The 19,775-nt window shown below is 37.5% G+C and overlaps 1 protein-coding gene across 1 annotated transcript; it reads right to left on the bottom strand.

Annotated features, from left to right (window-relative positions):
- Positions 1-1,076: 1,076 nt before the first annotated feature.
- On the bottom strand, positions 1,077-19,471 carry chrnb1l (cholinergic receptor, nicotinic, beta 1 (muscle) like; the record flags this gene model as incomplete). Its single annotated transcript, XM_084109611.1, has 11 exons — positions 1,077-1,264; positions 1,480-1,621; positions 12,664-12,842; positions 12,936-13,159; positions 14,226-14,411; positions 14,607-14,754; positions 15,774-15,882; positions 16,594-16,703; positions 17,583-17,627; positions 17,919-18,052; positions 19,411-19,471. The coding sequence occupies 11 exons, from the start codon at positions 19,469-19,471 to the stop codon at positions 1,124-1,126; spliced, it is 1,479 nt and encodes a 492-aa protein (XP_083965737.1). The 3' UTR covers positions 1,077-1,123.
- Positions 19,472-19,775: the final 304 nt, after the last annotated feature.

Consider the following 19,775-nt stretch of genomic DNA (forward strand, 5'->3'; position numbering starts at 1 on the left):
TTAAAATGTCATTTATTCCTGTGGTCAAAGCTGAATTTTCATTACTCTGTGTCACATGATCTTCAGAAATCATTTTAAAATGCTGATGCTCAAACATTTCTGATTATTATCAGGTGAAAACAGCTGTGCTGCTTCATGTGATGCATTTTTTAGGATTCTTGAACAAACAAATAAATGACAAAAACCAAAAAAGAGCACACAATTAATGATTATAAGCGTCATGGATGAATTGAAAGAATTTTACATTAACAAAATATATTGCCATGGAAACATATACATTATATATATATATATATATATATATTACTAACAAATGGAAACATTAATTCAGGAAGGGAGAAAGAAAGAAAGAAAGAAAGAAAGAAAGAAAGAAAGAAAGAAAGAAAGAAAGAAAGAAAGAAAGAAAGAAAGAAAGAAAGAAAGAAAGAAAGAAAGAAAGAAAGAAAAGGAAGGAAGGAAGGATGGAAGGACAGAAAGGAAGGAAGAAAGAAAAAAAGAAAAGAACAGATGGATGGAAAGAACCAGAAGGAAAGGAAGGAAGGAAGGAAGGAAGGAAGGAAGGAAGAAAGAAAGAAAGAAAGAAAGAAAGAAAGAAAGAAAGAAAGAAAGAAAGAAAGAAAGAAAGAAAGAAAGAAAGAAAGAAAGAAAGAAAGAAAGAAATGACAGACGGAAGGAAAGGACAGATGGATGGAATGAAATGGAAGGAAAGGAAGGAAGAAAGAAAGAAAGAAAGAAAGAAAGAAAGAAAGAAAGAAAGAAAGAAAGAAAGAAAGGGATGAAAGAAGGAAGGATAGACAGACGGAAGGAAAAGCCGGATTGACGGAAAGAAACGGAAGGAAAGAAAAGAAAGAAGGAAAGAAGAAAGGAAAGAAAGAAAGGAAAGGGAGGAAAGAAGGAAGGATGGACAGACGGAACACGGAACGAATGAAAAACTGGATGGACGGAAAGAAACGGAAGGAAAAGAAGGAAGGAAGGAAAGAAAGAAAGGGAGGAAGGAAGAAAGAAAGACAGAAAGGAAGGAAGAAATAAAGACAGACAGACAGAGAGAGAGAGGGTTCTCTGGCGCCCCCTTGAGTCCCTGTGTTGTGTGTTCAGTGTGTCTGCTGTGTAATCAGGGATGTGCTCATGGAAAAGGCTGGTCAGGAGTGTAGTTGAAACTGGCATCCAGAAACATGGCCAGTGTTCCCAGTGAAGTGATGATGACAAAGAGCCAGAAGAAGAGTCGATCCAAAACCACAGCGATGTACTGCCAGTCATCTGTCATCTACACACACAACGGGACACGTTTATCTCTCTGACACACCAGGATGTGCTGGCAGTTTATGAATAATCATGAGGATCAGGGACAGACCAAGAGGACGAGCCTCAGATAAAGGTTTCTTTGTGTTTCTGTGAGTATGTGTGGAAAAGAGAGATGGAAGGTGTGTGTGTGTGTGTGTGTGTGTGTGTGTGTGTGTGTGTGTGTGTTTATAGACTTACAGTATCATCCACATCCTGTTTCTTCAATTGTTCAGACATGTAATTGATGGCGGCGATCGCAGATTTGAGATTCGGGGGCAGAATCAGACAATAGTTGTCACTGTTTGAGAACCTCTGCAACTTCACAGTGCTCTCATTATGACTAAAACACACACACACAAATAAAGAATAATTAACCCTATACAAAAGTTCATAAGTGTATTAACACAACACAAATTACTGTAAATGCATTATTAAAATATATGACAATTATCATTATAGTCCCCCTGTAGTCAATATTTTTATCTATTAAAACTCATCTTTGGTCACCAAAACGACAAATTTAAACTTCATGCCTTAAAATATCTTGAATGTAACTCGACACCCTTGCCTCATTTAGTATACGTGGTTCTATGAATATGCAAATGAGCCCCGCCTCCACTCACTCACAGCAGCTCAGAGATCCACTCGTTGACGATCACACGTTGATCTGTGACGTCAGAAACACCAGCGATTTCAAAGCGTGTTTTTGAGACTGTCTTTGGTTCACTGCAGTTTTAAAGAGAAAATACTCAGCAATGGTGTTGACTTATGAATTTGCACATGGTTTGTCTTAAAATCATATTAAAAACACCACATAGACATATAAACAACATTAAAAGCTGGATTTTCACCACAGGGGGACTTATAAATTGCGTTTTACTGCACACAATTGCCTTATTATGCCCTTTTACAGTCTTGATTTTGTTTTGGGTTTTTATGGTTGAATGTTCAACAAATTGTTGCAGCTCCTCTCTTCCCAGTCTGTCAGTAACGCTCTGTTTAGTTCCTGTCTCTATGAAGCTCCTCCTTCTGAAAAGCACAGTGTGCTCTGATTGGTCGGCTGTACCAGTGTGTTGTGATTGGTCAAGTGCTTTGAGCGTGTTTGGGGAATAGAGAGCCTCCCCTCCGCTTCCGGCTCATGGGACCTTACTTCGGAAAAAATATGTATGGTAGTCAATGGCGAGAGACAACTTATCTTTTTATTCCGTCTGAACTGTGCCCTGAATTACACATATGATGTTTGTCAATTTAAAAGATAATTATGAAAGTCAAGAAAGTCGCAGTTTGTCATAAAACAGAAGAGTAACATTTAGTTTTATGTGAAAATCGCTCAATGAACTACATCTCTCGTCTCGCACTATGTATGTCACAAGATCCATTGCCCATATGTGTGTATTCTGGTAAAAAACACTCAGGCATGACGGCGTAACGTTACGATTATAACGTAAGACTATAGAAACAGACAGACGTTAGCTTCAGTAAAGTTAGCTTCATTCATTGAGAGAAAAGGTATGACGTCACATGTGCGCCTTTTGGGTTTGTAGTCTCTGTAATTACGTATGTTCACAGTCTTATACCCATAGACTGTAAAAAATATGGACAAAGCGTCTGTGACGTCACCCATAGACTTTCTGAAGAACGGGTTTGAAGCCGTTTATGGGGGGTATGGGCGGCGCCATCTTGGAAAATCTTGGGAAATCCTAACCCCGCCCACCTTCTGACGCAGCGCGCGTCACTCAGCTCGCTCTGCTACTCCGGTTATCTCTGTATATTTTAGGCAACGAAATATGTTATAAAACACCATACTAACTCTTTTCGTTTTCATTTAAAGAAATCTTAAACATTATAGCCACACAAATGTGGTTCAGGCAACGCGTATTGATTATATTCACTGCATATAACGTTTGCCTATTTATAAAAAGAACAAAATATAAAACACAAACCTGCCTCTTTTCGTTTTAAATATAATATAAAAATATTAAACATTTTAATATGGTCCAGGCAATATGTGCATTTGTACTAAACAACAGATTTTGCAGTAAACAACATTACAGATCATATTCGTTGTATTAAAATTTAAAATGACAAAACTCAAACCTGTCTCTTTTTGTTAAATTTCAGTTTTATCAATATTAGCCATTATAAAAGTATAAGTAAAAGGTAAAGTTACAAGAAGCTATACAAATAAAGCAAACAATTCAGTCAAACATACAAAGTCAGCGCTCTAGTCTAACCATACAACGGTAAAGTTAAATAGCTTATAAAGTTATGAAACTTCCCCTCAGCCAAAACGATTGGCCAGGGAAGAAATTATAGATTTACGAGACCAAAAATCACCCGTTAGATATAAACAAGAAGAATTATATCTCATGTTTAACCACTACAGAGACGCCAGAGTCAGCGGCAAACCTCAGAACGACTAGCCGAGGAAAGGCTGTTCCAGGCGGGGTACATGAGCGCCGAGCGCCCGGTCATCGCTGGATCTCACAACTGGATACAATTTTCATAAATCTTTATAAATAAACCACAGATTTGAGCTTTAAACAACTACATTCTCGCCTGAAAAACTCTTAAAACTACATTTCATGATACAGAAACAGTAGTATTATATGTCAACTGTATTAAAAAATGGCGCTTCTTATGTTGTCATTCTCCGTGGCGCTGCCTTGTCATCTGTCAATCAAGCTGTCAATCAAAGTTAACCATGCCCTTATTGTCATACATTTTATATCTAAATACGATCTAAACTAACGAGTTAGAAAAAAATTCACAGCCCTCATGGTTGTCAGGCACTCGGAACCTATCGAAAAATACAATAAAAGTCCATGGGACCAACCTGTAAAAACATGAATTTATGCTGTGAAAACGGACATTTTAACATGGGGGCTATGGACATTTGCTCCCTTTTGGGACCTTCCCCTAGCGGATTTTCGATGTATTGCAGTTTTTCGCACTTCCGGGTAGGCTTCATTTTTCAGATCAGAATGTTGCCGCTTGCTTATACCTCAACAGTTTTACATCAAACTGCGACTTTCTTGACTTTAAAATGTATATTTTAAATTGACAAACATCATATGTGTAATTCAGGGCACAATTCAAACGAGATCAAAATATTTGTTGTCTCGCGCCATTGACTACCATACAATATTTTTCCAAAGTAAGGTCCCATGGTGGTCAACCGGAAGGGGAGGGACTTAGGCTCTCTATGCCACGCCCCTTAGCATAACCTCGAGTTTCAATACACTACTAACTCAACCAGGCCACGCCCCCTTTATTCTGCATATGCCTTGTGCAGGAATTATTTAAATGAGGAATATTGTGATTGTTATATTGCTCATAATTCTTAAGCTTGCACTAAGATTTGAGTTTGCTGTTCATTTAAGGTCTCGTCTGCAGGACAAGTCATGCACTAAATTTAATATTTGATGGTAATAAATGACTAAGTCTGAGAAATAGTGCTAAGTGTGCATCACTAATATAGCGTTCTGCATGGCGTGTTGTACAGTAGCGCGAGAGCATTGCAGAGCTCAGGATTGTGTTGCTCTGTGCTATAGTGGGAATGAGTCTGTCATACAGTGCAGAATGAATGAGAGCTGTGCTGTGTCTGGGACTGACCTCTCCTCTCTCACATTCCCATTCTTTCAAGGGTGAGTTTTTTCCAACAGGGATTATAAGAGCACCACACGTCTGGCACATGACATGCACGGTCAATGAGATGCACACTGGTATAGACAGGAACTCATACAAGCGCTTGTTTCCACACACTGTATGTGTGGTGTACGTGCTTTTGCTGTAAGCACACACCTAAGTAAGGCTGCACAATATATTGAAATATCACAAATGTATACATCATGACATTGCAATAACTGGGGTCATGAACAAAAGACAAAGAGAAAATCACTCACTGCTCTTGGCTGAATAACTTTTGTAGCTTTAATACGAATCAGTATATATTTAATTCATACAGTGAAAACTAAGCAGTGTTTTATCTTTACATTTGATTATTCAGTTTCTGTTGTTTAATAAATCTAATGTATGATAACCTGAAACCCTAAACCCCGTGGTTTACACTGATGTTAAAATAACACTTATATTTCAGTAGAACACTGCTGTTCGCTTTCAGAAGCTGTAAGGATGTTTTCTTGTCACAAAAAGAATGTGAAACGTATGTAGGTTATATAATTATAAATATATTTTAAAGATAATTTAAGTTTACTTTACACACTTTTTAAGCATTATCGTATCGCATATCACATTTTACTTCAATATCGTGCAGCCCTACACCTAATTATACAAAGACACGTCCTGACATGATTACATACACAGACCTTTAGGCTACACAAACAAACAATGCACATCAATTCAACACAGATTCAAACTCCACACTGTTGCACTGAGAACTCTTCCATCTGTTTCTTCAGACAGTTAAATGAACATATCAGTGAACACTAGTTCATCAGAGCAACAAGCTAACTCGCTCTTCTACCAAGCATTTTAGGCTGCCTTCAAATTCATTTGATCCTGATGAGAAGAGCATGTTTTTGCATTCAAAAACAGCCAGGAATGGAATTTTTTTTTTTTTTTTTTAACTACCTCAACAACATTACTGAATGTATATCTACTCTGTTGCTGGACAACTAGTTTGCAGAAGAATGAACCGCTTTGACCCGACCCTTGTTACAGGTCTCTTTTCTGCAGTATATTTGCATCATGGACACAAGTACCACCTTGATTACCAGAAACTAGTCCCCCTGTGGTGAGAATCCAGCTTTTAATGTTGTTTATATGTTTATGCAATGTTTTTAATATGATTTAAGTCAAATCATGTGCAAATTCATAAGTCGACACCATTGCTGAGTATTTTCTCCTTAAAACTGCAGTGAAACAAAGACAGTCTCAAAAACACGCTGGTGTTTCTGATGTCACAAACTACCTTGTGACCAATCAGATCAGCGTGTGGGCGGGCTTTAGCATATCATTAACTATGATCACTCTGAAGTAGGGGAGTCTCAAGAGAAGACAGGTTATCCCGGTATATTTTTCGGGTGATACAAAATATCGGGTAGATTTAGCAATACAAGTGAATTATCAATATGATGTATATTATGATGTTATGATGAACTATAAGCCTTTCAAGGATGCGGATTGTTAGAAGGCAGGCTGCCATAGACTTGAAGAGCGGAAGGAGAACTGAAAATATAAATATATGCCAATTCAAAATATGAATAAGTAGGCCTACTTTAATAGTGAATAAATAATACTAAAATACCACTGTTAAGGATTCAGGAGGAGAAAACTCCCCAAAAAACTTTTTTTTACTCATGCTTTTTAGTATGGTTGAATTGGATCATTGAAAGTCAACAGCAAAGTGTTAATAAAGTGAGCTAAATACAAAGTATATTTGTTTTTAACAAGAAGCAATGAGAAATACATTTGCAACTCTGCTTGACAACTATTTCATAGCAGTTGCGAATCAGGTCTCCAAACACCTGTTTTCAGGCAGGCCTGAGTTCATTACACATTCTTCACACCAAGCAAACTCAGACATCAGACACACTTAAAGGGGTGGTTGATTATGATTTCACTTTTCTAACTTTAGTTAGTGTGTAATGTTGCTGTTTGAGCATAAACAACATCTGCAAAGTTACGACGCTCAAAGTTCAAAGCAAAGGGAGATATTTGCTTTTACAGAAATTGCTTTTTAAGGACTACAACAAACGGCTGGTAGGGACTACACACGACATTCCTCCCGGGTTAGTGACATCACCAACCCTAAAATTTACATAAACCCCGCCCCCTGATTTATAGATTATCATGATAGAATATGCTAATCAATGACTAGAAGATAACTACACATCAGCTACATAAATTCACCAACTAACCATTCAGAAACGTCCTGTTGCTTCTACATGTTGTCACTCCTTCTTGAGTCTCTTCATCATTGTCTGACTCCGGTTTGAACATAAAAGGCTACAATTTTATGAAATTTCCAGTGCATATCTGTGTGAGGTAAAAGGACACAAGCTGTTGAAGCTCCGCCCCCTGTGCCGGGAGCAGCAGCTCATTTGCATTTAAAGGGACAGACACAAAAATTGCGTTTTTGCTCGCCCTCAAAAAGTGACAACTTTACCATGCTATATAAAAATATCTGTGGGGTATTTTGAGCTAAAACTTCACACACACACTCTGGGGACATCAGAGACCTTGATCTTGTGGAAAAAGATACCACCCATTTAAATCGCTAGTGACAAAACGACATAAGAAATTTGGGTTATTTAGGCCTTTGGGTTGCTCCAAATTTTGGATAGAAAGTACCACCTGCTAATAACAATGGATTGTCACTTATGAACAAATAAACCCAAACCCAAATAAAAATTAACTTTCCTTGAAATCACTTTTCTAATCCGGTAGCCCTCAAGACCGGCGGCATTTCTTGAAGGACTTGTGAGCTTAGCACGATAATAAAGCTGTAGAGGAGACCACCTGTTAGACTGGCTAAAGAGAGGGCACCACATTATAACAGCGAGACAAGCCTTTCTCAAACGATGAGGAGGGGAATAGACAGTTTGTTATGTCTATTACAGACAGATGGAGACCCTTTCTCTTCTGCACGCTCTACACGTTTACAGAGAAAACCCATCCATCTGTCTATCCTCCCATTCATCCATTTATGTGCATCCTCGACCCTCGGCCTCCCCTGCTGTTCTTGTGTGCATTTCACTCTAATGCCTCAGCTCAACAAGAGCTTAGGTTCTGGCGACTCTAGAGGGGTGACTGGGCTTAACTGGGCTGAGATCAAATGCCCTTGGATTGAGAGGACGAACAGCCAGCACAGAGACTTTCATCATCCGTCCGCCCTGATCCGCGTTTATGAGTTGCTTAAAAACTAGCAGATTATGGTACAAGCACATTATACTCTTGTTATTGATTTGGCATCTTAGTGTGTTTTTGTGTAAGTGAGTGTTCATGCACTGTGAACATGAACTGTGTCTAACAAGAGTGTGCAATGGGTATATATAGTCTATGATACTATCGTAATTGTTGTTTTAATGATGTGCAATCAGATATTATCGAGTATGACCCTCACTTTGCAAACACAAACAGCCAAGACAGTGCATACACTGCATGATGTAGCCTTTTACTCCATAAAAATGTGTATTGAGTAGTCTTTTAGGCTATATTTATGAAATAGTTAAGCAATCACACAAAGAGTGCCATTCCCCCTCCCCCCAAAATATTGTACCAGCAGACTACAAATGCGATATTGATTTTATACAACGGTTTGCCTTCCAAATTGATCCAGTGCAATACGTGAGAGGCAATCAGATATCAGAGGCACTTGTTTCATTGATTGTCTCTCGTCCAGTCTTAAACAGTCTTAACAACAGCTAATATTTCTGACATTTTCGAGATGGGAAGTGGGAGACCAGCTTCACTCACAAGCTGCTGGCGGAGATTTAAACATTCAAGCTATAAGATCTTTTCCCACTGCTTTATGCCTCATGAATAACATTCCTCCAATGACCTGAATTCCACATTTAACTCTTTTCCTCTTAAAATATTCCAGCTTTCTGTGTTTTCACTTTTATACGGTAGGGGACGCTATTAGGCATCTTCTGAAAGAGTACTGAATCAAGAGATAAAAGCATTGCTAAAGCACATTGTAATCTTTGAAAAAGCAAAACGCGATTTTATCAACTTTTGTTCAAAATGTTGCTGTTTGTTTTTAATGAAACTTACACATTCAAGTGTTGATGAAAAAGAATGCATGAAGCTAGAATAAAACTCTTTTCGTTGTTGTTTAAAAGCAGAGGCTCTGTTTTTCCTTTGATATTTTGCATGTTCAGATATTCAAGTCAAGTCAAGTGTATTTATATAGCGCTTTTCACAATACAGATTGCATCAAAGCAGCTTCACAGCATTAAACCAAAATAACACAACAAGGTTGTTTCTAGTGTAAATTTATTGATTGATAAAATTAAATTAATATCCCCAAAATATCCCCAACTGAGCAAGCCAAAGGCAACAGTGGCAAGGAACCGAAAACTCCATCAAGTGACCTAATGGTGTCCTAAAACTCCATCAGGTGACCCAATGGAGAAAAAAAACCTTGGGAGAACCCAGGCTCAGTCGGGGGCCAGTTCTCCTCTGGCATTTATGAACTATAGGCCAGATTGTAGTTTGAACAGTAAGATTTAAAATGTTATAAGAATGCCTGGCTGAAGAGATGCGTCTTTAATCTAGTTTTAAACTGGGAGAGCGAGTCTGAGCAACGAACAGTATCAGGAAGGCTATTCCAGAGTTTCGGAGCTAAATGTGAAAATGCTCTCCCTCCTTTGGTGGATCTGGATATCCTAGGTATGACCAAAAGCCTCGAATTTAGTGATCTTAAAGAGCGCGATGGATTATAGGGCGATAGAAGATCCATTAAATAGACTGGAGCTAAGCCGTTTAGGGCTTTATAAGTCAGTAGCAATACCTTGTAATTGATATGGAACTTTATAGGTAACCAATGCAGTGATGATAAAATCGGAGTTATATGATCATATTTTCTTGATCTAGTAAGAACTCTAGCGGCTGCATTTTGGACTAACTGTAGCTTGTTTATTGAGGATGCAGGACAACCAGCTAATAAAGCATTACAGTAATCTAGTCTCGAGGTCATGAATGCATGAACTAACTTTTCTGCATCGGAAACTGATAGCATATTACGTAGCTTAGCAATGTTTCTAAGGTGGAAAAAGGCTGTTCTTGTAACATATGAAATATGATTTTCAAAAGACAGGTTGCAATCGAGTATAACACCCAGGTCTTTTACTGTAGAGGATAAAGTAACAGGACATCCTACGATGTTAAAATTGTATTGCGAGAGGTTTTGTGGGCGTTTTTTTTAACCGATAAGTATTACCTCTGTCTTGTCTGGATTTAATAAAAGAAAATTACGCGTCATCCAATCTTTGATATCTTTAACACATTCTGTCAATTTGGATAATTTAGCGTTTTCATCCGGCCGTGATGAAATATATATTTGAGTGTCATCAGCATAACAATGGAAACTAATTCCATGTTTCCTTATAATATTTCCAAGTGGCAGCATATATATTGAGAATAACAGAGGGCCCAACACAGATCCCTGCGGCACTCCATAGTTTACTGGAGTTATGATCGATTTTTCTCCATTTAAAGAGACAAAATGGTAGCGGTCAGATAAGTATGATCTAAACCAGCTTAATGCTTGTCCTTGAACACCAGTATAATTTTGTAGTCGATCTAAGAGTATTGTGTGATCTATAGTATCGAACGCAGCACTTAGATCAAGTAAAACTAGTATTGAGAAACAGCCTTGATCAGAAGCTAAAAGTAAATCATTTGTGATTTTAACGAGCGCAGTTTCAGTGCTGTGATGCGGTCTGAATCCAGACTGAAACTTTTCATAGATATCATTTTCTTGTAAGAAAGAGCCCAGTTGAGCGGACACCACTTTTTCTAATATTTTAGACATAAATGGAAGATTTGAAATGGGTCTATAATTTGCTAGATTATTAAGATCTAATTGTGGTTTCTTAATGAGAGGTTTTATAACTGCCAGTTTAAATGTTCTAGGAACATGACCTAAAGATAAAGATGAGTTAATAATATTGAGGAGAGGCTCTTCCACTACAGGTAACACTTCCTTCAGTAGTTTAGTTGGTATAGGATCTAATAAACATGTTGTTGTTTTAGATGAAGTGATAAGTTTATTTAACTCTTTTTGTTCTATAGTTGTAAAGCACTGTAATTGTTCTTGAGGGGTGATAATTGAGGCTGAATTATAAGGCGCGATTGAAGATTGAACGTTTACAATTGTGGTTCTGATGCTTTCTATTTTCTCAGTGAAGAAGTTCATGAAATCATTACTACTGAACTGTAACGGGATATTTTGTTCGGGTGACGTCTGTTTATTTGTTAGTCTAGCCACGGTGTTAAATAAAAACCTAGGATTATTTTGATTATTTTCTATTAGTTTGCGGAGGTGCTCAGCCCTGGCCGCTTTTAGGGCCTTTTTATAACGTGACATACTGTCTTTCCACGCGATTCTAAAGACCTCTAAATTAGTTTTTTTCCATTTACGCTCTAAATTACGGGTTTCTCTCTTTAGAACATGCGTAGTATTGTTGTACCATGGTGCTTTAATTTTCTCTCTGACCTTTTTTAATTTAATAGGTGCAACAACATCCAATGTTCTAGAGAGAATGGTGCTCATAGTGCTAGTTAGTTCTTCTAGTTCATCTGTTTGTTTGGGTTCAGGCAGCAGATGAGACAGATTAGATAAGCAATTTGAGAAATTATCTATGGTGGATGGAAGGATTGTTCTGCCTGGTTGATAACGCGGCGCCGCATGACATATTACAGCAGTACGTAATATGCAAGTTACCTTGTAATGGTCAGTGACATTATCACTTTGTGGAATGATATCTATATCAGTTGGATCGGTTCCATATGATATAATTAAATCGAGTGTATGATTAAGACGATGAGTTGGTCCGGTGACGTTTTGCTTGACCATATATTCTTAGCTTGACCATTATTCATATAACAAAATATTCTGGGGACAACCTGTCACTCACATGAGATCCACTGAAAGCAAACCACAACCATCCAATCAATTTGCCATGGACAAAATCAAGCTCCACCCACACAATAGATGAGCCACGCCCATATACCACATTAGTCCCGCCCATATAACACATTAGCCCCGCCCAAATAGAACACAATAGATTAGAAATTCAATTAACCTACTTCAACTACAACCAAATGAGACATTACTCAACACAGCTCTACAGAACAGTACATACTTTTTTTCATATGCTTTTTTTATATCACATATAAAACTTAAAGTTCCCCTGTGGTGAAAATCAAGCTTTTAAATGTTGTTAATATGTCTATGTGGTATTTTTAATATGCTTTAAGACAAACCATGTGTAAATTCATAAGTCGACACCATTGCTGAGAATTTTCTCCTTAAAACTGCAGTGAACCAAAGACAGTCTCAAAAACACGGTTTGAAATCGCTGGTGTTTTTGACGTCACAAACTACCTTGTGACCAATCAGATCAACGAGTGGATCTCTGAGCTGCTGTGAGTGAGTGGAGGCGGGGCTCATTTGCATATTCATAGAACTAAATGAGGCAAGGGTGTAGAGTTACATTCAAGCTATTTTAAGGCATGAAGACTTTTTTTTTTCAATGAAAAAATTATTTGATGATCAAAGATGAGTCTTAAGCAATAAAATCATTGACTACTGGGGGACTTCAAAAGAGGACACAAATTGTTACATACAGAAGCAGCTTATTTTCTGTCTGCAAAACCAGCCTGATTTGAACTAAAATGTTGAACACTTACCTTCCTCTCCACGGCATTACCAGCTCTGGGTTGATCTTTCGGATGAAATATTCACCTCCAGGTCTGAGGCCTTGGTCCAAACAACCCAGTGGGACGTTTTCTTTTGTCTCGTCCTCCACCGGTTCCTCAGTTTGGGGCCTGAGCACACCCAAGTAACGAGGCAGCAAGTTGATGAACACCTGCAGAATGTTAGACGACAGGATAGGCTTTCAGTTTTAAGTAATTGGATGGAATAATGTAAAGAAGCTGCTCTTTGAATCAAGATGCGTCACCTTTCGCACCCATACGGGCATGTGGTGTGTGCTGGGAGTCCTGTGGTGGAGGTTCAGGACCACCACGCTTAGGATGACTGAGAACGTCACCAGGATCATGGTGAACATCACGTATTTCACGATGATAGGAATGCCAAGAGATGTTTCTGGGACTTTGTCAGCCAACAACAGCATGAAAACAGTGAGAGCAATGAGGACTGAGATGGATAGAGTCATCTTCTCACCTGAGGGAGAGGTCAGAAATCACGTCTTATACTGTATATAAGGGCATATCTTAGGCCATTAAGCCTCTGTATAGGGATACGCACAAACTATTATTTAATGCATGGAGGCAAATTAAAAAATTATGCAGGCAAAAGACAAAACGGTCTTTTTTCTGTTAACTTAAATTATAAAAAAAATATTTCTGTTGTTTGAAATAAAGGTGAAATAAAATAAATTTAAATATTAGATGAAAAAATAAATGGAAATGAGAAATGTTGCCTTGGCAATAAACTAAAATTATCAACTGGAAATAAATAAAAGCTAAAAAATAAATCTAAAACTGAAATAAAAATAAAAAATAAATGAAATTACTAAAAAATTTAACCAAAATCAACATGGAAACTAAAAATATAACAATAAAAGTTCATTCAAAATATTAATAAACTTATAATAAAACAAAAATAACACTGCAAAAGAATATGTATTTTTTTTGTCATCCACATTAAATACTTTTTGAGTCTTGTAAAAAACTACCATTCAAAGGCTTGGGGAAAGTATGTTTTTTTTAAAGACATCAATACTTTTATAATTAGTAAAGATATTTATAATGCTCCAAAATAATTATACTTCAAATAACTGCCATTCATTTGAACTTTCTATTCATCAAAGAATCCTTAAAGAAATGTATCAACAGTTTTCAGAAAAATATGAAGTAGCACAACTATTTTTAACATTGATGAAATGTTTCTTAAGGATCAAATCATCATATTAATATGATTTCTGAAGGATCATGTGACACTGAAGACTGGATTAATGATGCTGAAAATTCAGCTTTAATCACGGGAATAAATTACATTTTAAGATCTATTACAATAGAAAAACAGCTATTTTGAATTGCTAAAATATTTCACAATACTACCGTTTTTACAGTATTTTTGATAAAATAAATGCAGCTTTTGGTGAGCATAAGAGAAAACATTAAATAAAACGTTCCAACTTTTGAATGGTAGTGTTTTTTAAATAGTCAGCGTGTTTCATAAAACATAAAACAGTCATGGTATTGATTTTCTAATTAAAGATGGGCACCTGCGCCAGGTGGCAGGTAGAAGACAAATATGGCCAGCACACTGGTGAGGATGCAGGGCACGATGATGTTGATGATGTAGAACAGAGGCTTCCTCTCGATGATCAGGTAGAAGGTGATGTCCTCGTACAGGTCCTCCTGGACGATCTTCCTGCTGGGCTTGTGACAAATCTGCCACTCGCCGTTCTCTTAGGGAAGAGAGAGGACTAGTGAGAGAAAAAGAGATAGAAGGAAGGAGAGAGTGTGCCATCTGCAGAGTTGCTACATTGCTTGGCAACCGTAAACTATTATTATAAATGTACATATTTAGTGAACACCGACATTCTTGCGTCATTTATGATGCTGGACAGGAAGTTGTCACATTTAAGAGGAAGTACACTAACCAGTGAAGGCGTTCTCATCAATAACTATCTCATGGAGCTCGTTGCCATCTTCATCTAGACCGTACTGAAGGTCCACTTCTGAGGAGTCATACGTGTAGGAACGAAACACCATTGTGCAGTTCTGCCAGTCGAATGGAAAGTATGCAACCTATAGAGCACAACTTTAAACTACTGTGAAATGAACGAGCGAGTACAATACAATAATAACAGTTAAAGCTACAGTAGGCAATGTTTTGTTAGGCTATACTGGTCGAAACTCTTTTCACATCCTGAAAGCATTCAATAGCAGAAGTGGTCTAAATATTAAAAACTGTACATATATATTCTGTGGAAGTCTCAGGTCCAAAAAATGTTCGTCCAATCATTGCATTCGGAGTGAGGATAGATAGGATGTCAACATATTTATTTCCATACCTCTGCGCACCTGCTCTCACAGACATCAGAGTGTTTTATGAGGCTATCCAGAGTAGGCCTGTCACGATAACAAATTTTGCTGGACGATAAATTGTCCAAGAAATTATTGCGATAAACGATAATATTGTCGTCTAATATAATGATAATGGCATAATAATGCAGGTACACCTTTTCAACGATCTATAAACTTTTATTTCTAAAGATTATTAAACATTGAAAACGTAAAACATTTTAAATATCCCCCAAAAAAATGAACAAAACAACCAAAAACAATAAAAGCAATGGACTCTTAGTGTCTGTTAACAAAATAAATGTCTGTTAATAAATAAAATGGATGTAAACAAAATTGCACTTCAAAAAATATTAAACATTAGGCTTTAGACATTAGGCATAAATAGTGATACATTCCATAACAGGCAAAATTGCCAGTTAGGACCTTTGTAAACAAATAAAAAAAAGCCTCAACAGGCCATATCACACCATTTTGCACTGTCCTCCTGTTACTTTGTCGACTAAATGCCCGAGTGATTGTATACTGTCGGGAAGATGGAGACGCACTTTATTGCGTGTATGCTACGCACTGAAAATACTTGGCTAGGATTAGGGGTGAGGAGTGCCTGCGTATTACACGCCATAAAGTGCGTCTTGAAATTAAACGTAAAACGTATGACATTCGTTCATTCAATGGAAGTCTACTTAAGCTGATCCCAGAACATTCCTCTAATGTGTGAACACTAAGACGTTTACATGTACCTCTATGGAGCAGGAGCTGCGGTAGATGGCAGGCGGATACCAGGAGACGGTCCCATCACTCCTCACCAGCACGTTCACATACAGAGCCACGTCAAACTGACCATCATTACTGTTAAACACAGCGAGAACATCGCACAGTCCATGTGCCCTCAGCAGTTTAGATGCTTTAGTGTCATTTAAACCAAATACCTATTTAAATTTGGCTTCTTAAAGGTAGGGTATGGGATTTGCAAAATGGCCGGCAGATTTTGAAAATACACAACTCAAATGGTCCTACCTTCTTTCCTCCAACGCTGGCCCTGACTCCACCCATTACTCTCTCTCTGTCTCTCGCGGTCACGCATGCGAGGGGGATGGGGGGAGGGGGGTATGGTACAACCGTTTGATCGACGAACTTACTGTCCAATGATTCTAGGTGGTCTTGGAAATGATTGGCTGGAGTTTTTCGAGTCCTGCCCGTTCCACAGATGATTAAATTGCTTAATTTTCATTTCAGTGCTTCTAACTCAGTGGCTGTAAGTGGGTTAGGAATAGGATTTCAAGTGATTTTGAAAAAATGGACAAAAAAGAGAATCACATACCCCACCTTTAAGATTTAGCAAATTCCTAAACAATTATTAGATTGCATTGCAAAAATGTATTCTTGTCAAGTATAAATATCTAAACAGTGTATCTTGAATATAGATGTATTTTGTTGGTAGATTTGTTTTTTCCATTCATATTAACAAAGAAAGAAATTGTGGCAGGAGTCCTGTTATAAATCAATTCAATAAAATCTTTCAAATGTTGTCAGTGTGGCGTTATATGAGGATGTTCTCACTTGTTGATTAGGTAGATGTCTGGGCGCCACACTTTTATGGGAGGAATTCGCACAACGTCAATACTGTCGTAGTCCTCAGGATTCCAGGATAACCTGTAGTCGATCCATTCCTGGAAAACAGAGAGAGATGCATGCATGCAAACTGCTTATATATGCACACTACCATTCAAAAGTCTCTTATTCTCATTAAGTCTGCATTTATTAGATCAAAAATACAGGAACAACAGTAATATTGTGAAATAGTATTACAATTTAAAATGGCTGTTTTCCTATGTGATAATATATAATAAAATGTAATTTATTCCTATTATTTTCAGCATCATTACTCCAGTCTTCAGTGTCACATGATCCTTCAGAAATCATTCTAATATGATTTGCTGCTCAAGAAACATTTATGATCAATGATCAATGTTGAAAACAGTTGTTGTGAAAACCGTGATATAACCATAAACACTGAAAGTTCAAACGAACAGCATTTATTTGATATATATATATATATTTTTTAAAACAATGTAAAAGTTACTGTAACTTTTGACTTAATGCATCCTTGCTGAATATTAATTTTGTTTTGTTTTTCTCAAATCTTACTGACTCCAAACTTTTGAACGGTAGTGTATATTAAGTTTAATGGTATGTCCAATGAGGATATCTCATTTAAATATGAGGATATTCCCTTGTCCCTTACATTTTGACAGATAATTTGGGAACAAATTTATCCCCAAACCTTATCCTTTTAGCTAAGTAAACATTTTCTCTCTCACACACACGCACGCACACACACACACACACACACACACACACACACCATCATTATACAGAGCACCATGAGCACACTTATTTGCTCTACATCAGAATAAAGCACATGAGACAGTTTTAAAAAAATGGAATTTAAATCCAGGAATTACTTGCAGATATAAAAAGTGACAAGTCAATTTAGCCGTAAAATAACCAGCGGTTAGAAGGGATGAGATAAACGCTCTGCCTCTCACCATATTCATGAACACGTTTGTCGTCATCTCTTCATTCTTCTCGTTCTGCGAGACAGGAGAGATAGAGACATTAGTGTGTGGCGAGTGTGTCATGCTGTCAGTCCTCCATATGAAAGCTAATGCTGCATGCATGACTGGAAAGCTGGAGCGCTAATGTTCCTCTAATGTCAGGGAAATGTTTCTGAACCAGTGGGTCAGAGGCAGCAGAATCACCGAACACAAACTGTGTGAGCGATGACAGAGAGAGAGAGACAAATGCTTTGGGAAAAAAAGAATGAATAAAGAGAGGATCAGATGTGTGTGTGTGTGTGTGTGAGTGTGTTATGTGTGTCATACCAAGCTGATGAGCTGTACTAAAGTCATTCCCACTCGGACCATCACTCGCTCATCCCAGGTCCGCGCCGGTCGCACCTTCAGGTTGTAATCCTGAAACAAATCCTCCAGTAGCCTCCGTTCAGCCTCGGACGCCCCTGGACACACACACACAGACACATGCTTGTTTTATTTTAGCATGTGATTTACTCCTTTTCTCTCCGTGTTTCTTAATCAAAATAAGCCCAGCACTGAACTCTCTTCAGTCATAAAAGGGTTTTCTGACCCTCTTCAGCATGCAGAGAGCCACTGGCCTCAGCGCCGCTTGCTTTGTCTTCTTATTACAAGGTCAAATGTGCAGAAGCAGTCACAGTTCATCAAAGCACATAACTGACACACAATGGTGACATGTACACCTGTTACTATCCTCAATGACGTCTATTCTGATAAACTAGACCACCTACTGCAATGCAAAAATAATATAATTTTTTTTCATATTTTATAATACATTTTAATATATATATACATGGATGAGAAAGAAAACACACGTGCTACAGTATAATGGATCTGTGCGTCACGTCTTAAAGTGGTCCAAATTACGAGATCATTATTAATAATATTAGATCGATCGATCATTAACAAATATAACAACAAATATATTTAATAAATAAAAAATTTCAGTTGTACACACATATGTAGTGAATATACAAAATGTATTATCATACATATTTTTTAATAACAAATATTAAGAAGAATGCACGCTGTTATAAACACACACACATATCTATATATATATATATATATATATATATATATACACACAGTACATATACGTACATTCTGTAATTTTATACTGTGTTTAAAAAGTCAGTAAATGTTTTTGAAAGGAATTTATTCTGCTATAATGTGTTCAATTGATCAAAAGAGAAAGCAAATACTTTTACATTTACATTTCAAATAAATGCTGTTGTTTTGACCTTTTTATCCATCAAAGAATCCTAAAAATGTTTTATCAACATTGATAATAATCATAAATGTTTCTCGAGCAGCAAATCATCATATTAGAATGTGATTATAATGTGACACTGAAGACTGGAGTAATGATGCTGAAAATTCAGCTTTTGATCACAGGAATAAATTAAAATTTTAAATATATTCAAATAGAACACAGTTATTTTAAACTGTAATATTATTTAAAAATATTACTGTTTTTACTTTATTTAATAAATGCAGCCCTGGTGAGGAAAAGAGACTTCTTTCAAAAACATTTAAAAAAAACCTCATGGACCCCAAACCTTTAAAGGGTCGTGTAATTGTTTCAACACAAATGCTCTTTTCTCATAACGAAAGGACACACAACTGCCCGATCTGTGTTACCTGTGAGAGTCAGAAGCCAGCAGCTCCACAGGACCCAAAGCAGAGTCTTCATGTTAAGCACAAGCTGTATATCCAGAGTTTGGTCCCTTCACCTCTGCCACGTGTACAAACACACCTCAACAAACTCGCTCAGACTCACATATCCCGCTCCACAGTCTCTGCGCTCTCACTAACTGACAGCCCGATGTGATTCTGGTCATTTCGATGCCGGCTGCAGGGCCGAACCCTTCCGACAAACCCCTGACATGGTCACCTGATAATTTTTCTCCTCCCTGCAACCTGACTTGTGAAATGCAGGATCCGTGATTGGTCGGGAGGCCAAAGAATTATGGGAGGGAGAAAAGAATGTGTTTGGAATCTGTGGCAGCCCTGATCAGGCACCTGTTGATGGTGTGTGTGTGTGTGTGTGTGTGTGGCAGAGGGGATATTTTTGTGGGAGAACAAAGGGAAGTGGTGGGCACGACTGTTCCTTTCCGTAGGGTGAGATAGGACATAATTGAACAT

This window comes from Abramis brama, assembly GCF_963993115.1.
Source record: "Abramis brama genome assembly, chromosome: 3".
In the NCBI taxonomy this organism is placed as follows: domain Eukaryota; kingdom Metazoa; phylum Chordata; class Actinopteri; order Cypriniformes; family Leuciscidae; genus Abramis; species Abramis brama.